The sequence below is a fragment of the Molothrus ater genome, chromosome 2 (genome assembly GCF_012460135.2).
Source record: "Molothrus ater isolate BHLD 08-10-18 breed brown headed cowbird chromosome 2, BPBGC_Mater_1.1, whole genome shotgun sequence".
Taxonomy (NCBI): Eukaryota; Metazoa; Chordata; class Aves; order Passeriformes; family Icteridae; genus Molothrus; species Molothrus ater.
In genome coordinates, this window is record NC_050479.2 from 29913393 (window position 1) to 29923968 (window position 10576).

At 39.2% G+C, this 10576-nt stretch overlaps 1 protein-coding gene across 1 annotated transcript; it reads left to right on the forward strand.

Annotated features, from left to right (window-relative positions):
* The first annotated feature begins 1324 nt into the window (after nucleotides 1-1324).
* MFSD9 (major facilitator superfamily domain containing 9) lies at nucleotides 1325-10359 on the forward strand. Its single transcript, XM_036389530.1, is given in 8 exon segments — nucleotides 1325-1504; nucleotides 1507-1621; nucleotides 1624-1778; nucleotides 3668-3755; nucleotides 5048-5091; nucleotides 6299-6428; nucleotides 6816-7025; nucleotides 7553-10359. Coding segments are annotated over 8 exon segments (1710 nt in total). The 3' UTR covers nucleotides 8341-10359.
* Nucleotides 10360-10576: the final 217 nt, after the last annotated feature.

Sequence of the window (10576 nt, forward strand, 5' to 3'; positions counted from 1 at the left end):
AGTGTTTGCATAGAAGTCAATGTCCCTTAGACGCCAGGAAAAGTACCTAAACCCTTGCATCATCTTTTAATCATCCAACTCTTTAATACCTTCTTCTAATAAATTTTCAGGCACTTTCCATTTCCTCTATCAGTTAAAATGACCAAGGATAGAATTAGCGCAATATTGAGCAGACAATGTGGCAGCAGTTCCCAGGATGCTCCAATATTTCAGCATCTTGTCACCATTTTGTCGATTTCAGAGAAATTGTGTGCAACTCATCTCCGTTAGTGTTGTATCCAGAATTTTAAAAACCTCACTGAGAGAATTTGTTATTCAAAATGGCCTCAAAGAGAGAGATTAATAGGATATATTGGTTAACTCAACACGAAAACATCAGTCACTGGGATATTAAACAACTGAGTTATTATTTTCTGGACTCTGATAACATCTTTGTCCCTATGCAGAAACTATGTTTTGCCTTGGTATCTTATAAATAAGCTCCATATATATAAATATGTCTTTCTTTACCATTTTAGTATTTTGGGGTTTTTTTAGCCTAATTTTTAATAATCATGGGAAAATCACATTCCCCTCCCCATTTCTTTTCTGTTAACTGAATCTGTAAAAGATCCTCAACCCTGTGATATTTATTTCTTCTGGAAACATGAAGATAAAATTGAAGTTATGCTATTGTCAGTTATTGAATGATCTTCCTCAAACTTTATAACTCAGGCTGACTTTTAAAGTATAAGAGTCATCCACATTTTACAAAAGTTTCTTCTTACTGATAATTTTAAAAGTTAAAGCATCTACTGTTCCCTTGTGCATTTTTAAAATAATTAAAAACTGCAGCAGTTTTACTGATCCCTGGCCAAGCAACTATATAAAAGAGCAAACCTCTGACTCCAAGATAAAGATGGGTGGTCGTATTTTGCATGTGACAATCATTTCCACCAGTGCTTCTGAGATTTATAAAGTCTCACTGGTTTCAATGCCGATGCATTATAACATACTAGTTGGCAACAATTCCAGCTATCCCTGACTTTTAACAAAAACACAGCACAGCAGGGAACGTGCTAAGCAGAAAGAGGGATGCCCTTCCTCCTTGGCTCAGTACCACCATGATAAGCCACGAACAAGGCAGGAAAACACTTTGCTGCCAGAAACACTTGATACAGGCACCGGGCTGAGCCCGAGAGATGGCCGAGGAACAGCAGCAGCGCTGGGGCACGGGCGCTTTCCATGTGGGTCCGTAGGATCGGAGGTGCAAGGGCCAAAAAGACATTTTTCTACAGCCACCACTGTGCACAGAACTGTGCAGGGGATCCATCACCATACTCCTATGGCATATTTGTTTCCAAAGCCCCCCGGCTCCACCTGGCTCCTCCTGCCCTCCCCAGAGCCTCAGGTCCCGAGGGCCCGGGTTGCAAAATGTTCCCTGTACAAACACGCAGGAGGCAGGAAGTGCAAAGTCCTACAGAGGTGTGTGTGGGAGGGTGGCGGCAGGGATCCCGACGGCTCCCGAGGCCGGCAGGGAGCCTTATTCTTCCTCATCTTCGCCCGAAAAAGAGGACACACTTAGGATACCGCGCCAAACGAAACAACAGCGACACTCTCCCCCGCCGCCGGCGCCGCCGCCTCCCGTTTCCGCCGAGCCGCGGGCACTGCGCAGGCCCTGCGCCGCCGCCCGCATGGAGGAGGAGGAGGAGGATGAGGGTGGCGGCGGCCGGGCGACCACAGCGAGCCCGGCCGCGTCCGCCCGCTTCGTGCGGTGCCTCTACGCGGTGGGATTCCTGGTAAGCGGCGGCCCTGGGGCCTGCGGCCGGCGGCCGCGCCCGGGAACGGGAACCGGCTCCTCTGCAGGCCAAGGCTGCCGGGGCGCATCGCTGCAGCGTTCCCTCGGGAACGCCAGGGCTTGTAGCGCTGGTGGTGTGCAGCGGCTGGGCTCGTTTACCCCTGCAAACAGCCACGCAGTTCGACACACAGGTCGGATTTTTATCCTTTGAATGCCTTGGAAAAGCGTAGCACCCGAAAAGCTGAGTCTTGCCTTGGTGCTTATAAGAGAGCTGCTTCCTGTTCTTGAAATACCCGTGGTTCCTGTAAATTTACCCCCCGCAAAAAAAACCTAAAAATATGTTTCTCTTAAAAAAAAAAGTCCTCCATTGGAAGAACAGACTTTTTAGAAGGTTCATACTCTGTAGTGATTCCTGAGCCTCAGGAAAGTGCCGTTTAATTAATTTGAAATTGAAAGCGACGATTTGGAAAATGAATACAAAATGAGTATGAGTTTGCACTATGAAATGTCAAGATAACTGTCTTACCTACTTTTAATAGGGCGATAGAAACGACCCAGCTGGTTTATGTCCTGGAGCAAATATTACAGCGAATTCTGCTCCTTTTAACTGACTTTTAAAGGCTGTGGTTCTCCAGCCCTGAAATAGTTTATTGACACTGAGCTGAAGCACACAAAAAAATCAACCAAGTGAGTGTCCTTTTAGGGGATGTGGTGATGCAAACTTCCTGTAGGCAGACAAATAAATACAGCATATCTGTCACTCTACAGAAGGAATTACACAGTGGAATAAGATGTAACTACCCATCAAAGGATAGTGGTTGATGGGTCTTGCTCTACCTGCATGCTTGTACAGTCCAGTACTGCCAGGGTATGGTCTGAGACTTGTACTTCTTCATGTCTCCATTGATGACCTGGACAAGCTCACTGAACCTTTCTTTCAGGTTCACAGATGACAGCTAAGATTGTATTACTGAGGATGTTTGTAAGTGGTGTGCTCTGTTTGTTCATGCTCATGTGTTTAATGATTCTAACCTTGTAAGCCTCGATTTCAACCATCAAAAAATAATTAATGACAGACTGTGAGAATTTGCTTAGTGACACACATTGTTACAGTTAATCAGTCTTTGAGGTAGTCTAGTTCAGTTCAAGCAGTCAGTGATGAAAGGTGATTGTGCTCCAATAGATCTCCTAGGGACACTGGATGCTGTGCCAGATTGTAGTAGTACTAAAAGAACTACTGGGTCAAAGTGGTGAGCTTAACAAAAAGTAATAAAGCAAAAGGAACAAGTAGGAGATCCTTGTACTTCTCAGGATGGGCAGTGTCCTTTACCCTCCTCTTACAAAACGTTTTTCAATTATGCTTTGCCTTTATTTTTTTTTTCAAGTTTCTGTCTTGTCACATTTCTTAAGCTATACACAAAGGCAGTGTGTTAGTAGGTTTAGATCTATTGTAGCTTCTTCCCCATTGTAGTTGGGTGAAAGTACCATTTTTCAATATATACGTTCTTTGCACAAATAAAAAGCATGTTTAGGTGATTGAAAGTAGACCACTTTAAATTTAAAGGGCTAATACAAAGTACTTTTCTTGTTAAACAGGTAAAGTTTAATATATTTAAAGGAATATTTAATGTTTAAATATATATCTTCAGAAAGATTGCATCTAGAGTGGGGGAAGAAAATTGATGTTTTCATAGGTTTAACTCCTCTGTGAGGCAATCCTTTATCTTTCAGTTTATGTGTTTTGTAATATGAAAAATTTTCTTTTAACCTTGTGTTGATAGGGAGATAATTTACTTTTTTTAAATTTATATTTCTAATGATGACTGTTATTAAGCCAGGTTGCTATTGTCTTTATGAAAGTTACTAAAACTTTTCCTGCCTTCTTTTCAGGATTTATTTGGGGTGAGCATAGTGGTTCCTTTAATGAATCTTCATATCAAATCTCTAGGAGCAAGTCATACAGTTGCTGGAATCATAGGTGAGTTGCAGTACTTGATTTATGAAAGAGTAAGATAAGGCCTGGATTTTGCCTTGGTGCAAATTGGACATTGGAACACAGTTCTTCCTTGCTAATAGCATAATAAAAAATAAAGACAATTTCCACATGAAGCTCTAAGGGCAGCCATACTGTGTTAGACCCAGAGGCCTGTCCAAACTCATGCACTGACAGTAGCCAAAAGCACATGCTTGGGAAAGAGCACAACTGGAAAGAGCAAGGAAGTCTTGCAGTAGCATCTGTACAGCTACTTTCCAGCATGCAAGAATTGCTAAGCTTCTCCAGCTTAGCAATTTAGAGAGCCAGAGATCTTGCTTGTAGTTTTATTGTTGTTTACACTTAGCAAATGGTGCTTCTGCAGCTAGTTCTCCAAAGCTTTCAAATGTCCATGACTGTTCCCAGTTTGATTAAAATCCTTACAGCAGTCTTGGCAAAATATTTATTCACTTTTACAAGTATTTACAAATAAATTCTGAAGATTTGGAATTTTATCTTAAAGTTTTTAGTGTTTAGGTAAGTTTTGTGTCTTTAAAGTACTTTTTATGGTATTGTTTATGGTTTGGAGTGATACAGTATTTTCTTTATTCCCAGACATGGGAGCTGTTACTCAGTTTTATTATTTTGCATTCTTATTTAACACTTTGTATGAAATAATTCTGCTTCTATACTGAGTTGAAAGTATTATTTTAAGCAGAAACTAGTCAGACATATGTTTTCATTTCAACAGTCTGCTTTGATTTTTAACATTAGGAAAAAAATAGCTTTGAGGTGTATTCATATAAATGAAAGAGTCTAGCAGATGTTTCTCTCTGCTTCTCTCTGCTCCTTCTCTTCTGTCACTAAATGCTGCTAAACTCCTAACCTCCAAAATGAGAAAGTAGGGTAGTGTTTTCTTCAGGGCTTCTGTGGTGCCTTGTAGTAGACTGAAGCACCAAGTGGAAAGTCCTTTCCAGTAGAGAAATTCTCTCCTGATTCTGAGAAAGCAGTTATAAATGCCAAGATTGGTTTTGTTTAATACACCATACAAAGCAACATCATTTTGCCTTACATAGTTTTACAACTTTTCAGCACTTTTTTCTTTTTTATTTTGTCATTCTCTGAAACAATTTCCTTTATTAAGTACTAAACTCCACCCTTGGTTTGTCCTGCTCCCTCTTCCCATTCTTCCAGTAAACTATTCCCATGCTTTCCCATTTTTCATAATTTAAAATTCTGTGCAGTTTTCATTTAAAAAAAAAGCTGAATTTTTAACACTTTTATTTTGTTTGTTTTAGGATCTCTCTATGGTATAATGCAGCTATTTACCAGCACATTTGTGGTGAGTTCTAACACTGCATTCCAGAGCATATTGGTATTTCTATGGATTGTAGGGGGGGAAAAGGGTGGGGTTAATAATACCATTCCTTGACATTTTGAAAATGCATAAAGTGTTCATACAAGCATTTTGGTTGGAGGAACCAATTTTCAATTTGCATGAGAAATGGCAGTTTTCTTCATGGGGAATTGCCAGGTTTTTCAGGCCCAAAGAGAATACAGTTTTTAGACAAACACTAGAATACAGATTTGGGCTGAGATACCTTACTGAGCAGGTCACAGTTACACAGGGTTAGCTCCTCTAGTGTTGGTGCTAGTGGAGCAGTTTCCTGCAGTGCAGTAGCCTGTCCAGAAAGGATTCTCATGAGTCAGCTTTTCATAGCCTGTGATCTAGTTTGCTTTCTCTACTTAAGGAGCAATGTCTTGTAATTCACTGTATGGTCTAAATTAACCGTTGCATCTTTGCAATTTGTTTCATTTTGTTTTCTATTAGCTACTGATTTTTATATCCTAATATTACCCTGGTACTAGTTTTCTAGTTTTGAAGAGAACATACTATGAGAGTGTCTCATAAAAGAACTGTTTCAGGGTTTGTTATGCAGGACACCTGGGATAATTTCCTGCTGTAATTTTGTGGCATGTTCTTGGAAGTGCAAGACCATTGTCTACTTTCTTAAAAAACTATTTCCTCTTGGAAATCAAGCTGATTTAAAAGCATGATAAATGCAAGTTTTCTGTTTGCCCTCTGCAAACTACTTCTTACATGTCTGTGCTCAGATAACAAACTCTTCATAGCCAAGATCATTGCTTTTAGGATGTTCAACAAGTGTCTTAATACATAGCAGCCTGAGTAATGCAAGCAAATATTTGTGACTGATAATGGTAAGATTTTCAGAAGGCTTCTACTGGTAATATTTTGTGGTATTTATCGCAGGACTGTCTTTTTAAAAGGGTCGTTTTTTTATTTAAAAAATTCTGTATACACAACATTAAATGAAATCATAATTTTGGCAGGTAGCCTGCCAGGAGGGCAGAGCTCTCCTTGTGACTTCCAAATTTTGAGCACTTAGGAATGTTGTGTAATAAGCTTATTAGGCTTTCATTGACAGTCCTTTGATGTCTTTTCTCAATTTAATGTAGAAGTACTGATTGATCACTGCACATAGTTTAGTGTTACAAAAAGCTAATCTTTCTTTCCTGCTTTGTGAAAGGGCTGCTGGAGTGATATAGTAGGAAGACAGTATTCCCTGCTTGCTTGTATTCTTCTCAGTGCACTGGGTTACTTCCTTCTTGGAAATTCCACCACAGTGTTCCTGTTTGCTATTTCTAGAGTCCTTGTAGGTGAGTAAACACTTGGCATTTTGCATTTTGCAGTTTAAATTCCCTGTAGTCTCAGGTTGAGAATTACTACGGGAGAAATCATGGTGTATGGATGACTGCATAGCATCATCATTCAGTAGCACCAACTGAACCTTAGTATTGAAAAGTCTCTACAAATCAAGAATTCTCTTTTTTTTTTTTCTGAAAATAATTTGAAATGTTGAGGCCTAACCCACGAGGCATCTAAACCCCACAAAGCTGCTTACTCCAGCACTGAAGAATTTGTGATTAATGGGATTTTAAAAATATAAACCATACAAATTTGCACCATTGTGACTTGAGATAGATTCTGTCTTTTTTTTGGACCAAGAAATACATGTTTATTGATTTGTTTGTATTTTGCTGCAGGTATTTTCAAACACACACTGTCCATCTCTAAAGCGCTGCTGTCTGACCTGGTCTCGGAGAGGGATCGCCCTTTAGTAATGGGGCGCTTCAATGCAGCCTCCAGTGTGGGCTTCATTCTGGGACCTGTTGTTGGTGGCTATCTTGCAGAGCTCAAAGGTGGCTTTTACCAAACGGCCTTCATCTGTGCCTCCATCTTCCTTCTGAATGGTGGTAAGTTGTATGTCACATTCTGCATCTTGGGTCTCTTCATTCCTCATTTTGTCCTTTTAAGCCATCTGTTATACCTTGAATACACAGTGTGTTTATCATTTATGGCATAATCATTTTGTATGCCAGTACTACTGTTTGAATTTGAACTTATGTGGAAGGGTGGGAATTTTGAAACAGTTATCCTCCAGGTGCTTCCCCTTTGTTCTGCCTATGTCCTCTTTACATTCAGACACAAATGGCAGTTTTTGATGTGCCCAAAGATGAAGACTAGAAATCAGAATTTTAGCTTTAGCCATTAGATTGATTAGGTTATATCATGTGAGTTTGGCATTTCAGTGCTTTCCTTTCTTGCTTTCACTGCATTTAAAATTGAACCAATACTACGAATAACACTAGACTTAATATTTGCAAATTTTTTAAGGACAGGTATTGTTGAAGTATTTTATAAATTGTTACAATCAAACTAATATCTTCCATGTAAAGTTGATGCAATTGAATGAAATCAACTAATTTCTTCATCTGTATAGGTCTTGTCTGGATGTTACCCTGGAGTGAAGAAAACACTAGCAATAGGAACCATTACCAAGACAAAGAAACAAACAGTTTCTCAGCAAAAGCAAATCATAAACATCACTTGAAATCAGCAACTAGTAGAGCTGTGACAAACAGTAGTTTTTTCCAGTCTCCATGGATCCAAGCTGCAACAGTGCTGAAGAAAATTAAAGGAATAGCATGCTCTAATTTGTGGGATGTATTTTTAGTACGGTTCCTGATGTCTATTGCTATACTGCTGTACTATAGTAATTTTACTCTGGCCTTGGAGGAGAGATTTGGGGTGAAACCCTTGTTTTCTGGATACCTCATGAGCTATAGCAGTGCGCTTGGAGTCCTGGCTGGTTGTTTGCTCGGGCCAATAACAAGACTCTATGGGCACAACACTTACAGACTTCTGTTGCACTCCAGCACTTTTACCTGCACGCTGATTCTCCTGTATGCCTCAGCACCGAGCATATGGATGGTCATTCTGTCCTCCACCTTCTTGGCCTTCTCCACCACTATTGGCCGTACCTGTATCATTGATCTGGAGCTGACTGTCGGTGGGAACGAGGCCAGCGGGACACTCCTGGGTGTGGGACAGTCAGTGACATCAGTGGGACGTATTATTGCCCCACTCCTTTCTGGAATTGCTCAGGAGTTCAGTCCTTGTGGCCCTCCAAGTCTAGCTGTGGGACTAGCATTAGTTGCTATTGTGATAATGAATGCAAACAAACAAAAATACCATAGTCATGGAAGTGTGAAGTTAAAGGATCAGTAGTCACAATTTTGGATTGCACAGATGTATCTTCACCTGCCAGGCTTGTACAGTAATTACATGATGTTTAAAGAGAGCACATTATGTTCCTGTGGAAACAAGTATACATGTGTATTTCTGCTGCAGGGATGTTTAGACAGATGTTATTCCAACAGGTTCCCATTGTACTGGCTGTGATTTTTTAAATGTATTTTTAACCTTTTTGGAGGGGAAAAAAGAATGTCGGGAAACGCACAAATCCTGCTTGTAGCTCATTTTTGAAACAGTGTTTAGATTGAAAGATTGTTTAAAAAGGGTGAATCAGAGGTGAATTTTTGTTATTTAATCAGGAGAATTTGCAATATGTTTGGCCTTAATTTCTTATTTTGTGGTCTGTTTCCTTTTGTCTGTTATGACAGTAGCTTATATAACAGGATGTTTGCTTATGTGATTTTTGTGTAGCACGTTTTGTCCAGAGCACTTTTTGCAGATAATGGGTGGGCACTTTGGAGTAATCATGCAACCCCGGCTGACTCCTGGTCTTTCCCAAGTAACAGAATTGGGTATATGCTAACTTCATGTACTAGAAGACCTAATCTTAGAATAATACAAGGCCATTCAGACTGAAACTGAGGCTGAATTTAAGTTTTATTGAAATTTGAACTGGTGGCTTCTGTTTAGTAATAATTTCTACTGAGGAACTTTGTCATAATTTCTTTATTTATATTTCCTGTGCAATTTTTCTACCTTCACTTTAAGAATAAATGTCCTTCTTAATTCTCTCAAATGACTAAAGGTGTGAGCATCTAGCAGTAGTTCATAGATCTGGATTAATGCATCCTGTCTCATCTCAGCCATAAGTGACATTTTGGTGACAGGAGAAGTACAGTTTTGTTACTATTTTAGTCCTCATTTGTGTGCATGGCTTAACTGAAGAGAGGTTACTCTCAGATCTGTACAGAGTTGTAGCACTCCTGTGCTATTTACTGTTCAAGCTCATTACTTGAAAGTTACCATTGTTTGTATTTCATATGAAACATGGAAAAAATGTATTTTGCTCCGATAATGTTCTCTATGATCTTCATTACATTACCTGACGAAAGTACAAAGTCAGCTATGTAAGTGTTTGGTTGGGGGGGGTTATGCAATTTAGTTATCCCTTGAACACATCAGTGCACACTCTTCCTGCTTCAGGTCAGTCATGGATAGTGCTTGTATTTGTTTTCATTTTCTTCTTTACCTTTTCCACTGCCTACTAGCATTCAAATATTTTCTGAAAACTCTGTGATTCCAGTGGCAGCACCATAGGAATTCATATATGGAACTCTGAATTGTTTTAATTTTATTTCAGTACATATCCTCAGAGTTCTTTATTACAGTAATATGTGTTTCATTTCTCCCTAGGAACTTGAGGCATTTTCAAGTCTCTTCTCTTGCCTTTCTTGGTAGATGCCCAAAACATTGTTGCTTTAAATTTCCTATTTTGTTTCTTTCCATCTTTTAATTTTCTTATTTTTTCCTTTACTTAAAACCTCCATTCTGTAAGTAAGGGCATTCTGTTTTGCATCTCTAGCAAGGGGTTAAGGAAAAGAGTCAAAAGAAAAAACCTTCAAAAATTAATGTATATGAATGATTTCGTAATTTTTCCAATACTTGTGGATTATATGACATAATATTTACCCTTCTAAATTGCTGCACTGATTTAATCTGACTTCTGTGTACATCTATCCTAATATATATCCTACTGAATGGAGGTTATAGAAGCCTCACATTTGAGAAATCTGTGGAAGCCTGTGGTCTTGGGAACTCATTGTAACACATTTTACAGAAGTTTTTTACTTGTAGGCCAAAATTATTCCTGAAGTGCCACAGAAATGTTTCTTTTCTGTATTGGTACAGAAGAATTGCACTATATTTTTTTTTCTTTAAGGACTTTAAGAAATAAGATGAAGTGACATTATGTATGTATCATTATGTCACTGTGGTTTTCTTCCCATCTTCCTCTGCTGAAGCTACAGCACAAAATAGAAGTGTTCAAGTCAATGTGAAGTGTGGATGCTTTATTTTTTTTCCTCACGCTGTGGTTAAAATCATTTGAATCTGTCTACATTTCTCATAAAGGGCACAGGAACCAAGGATTCAACCAATAAGTGGCTTGGCAGTGAATGAAGAAGACGAAATAAAATAAAATGGAGAACTCTGCAATTTTGAGATGAAGTCCTTAAAGCTACTGTTCCTTGTGCCTGGAGGCCACATTTGC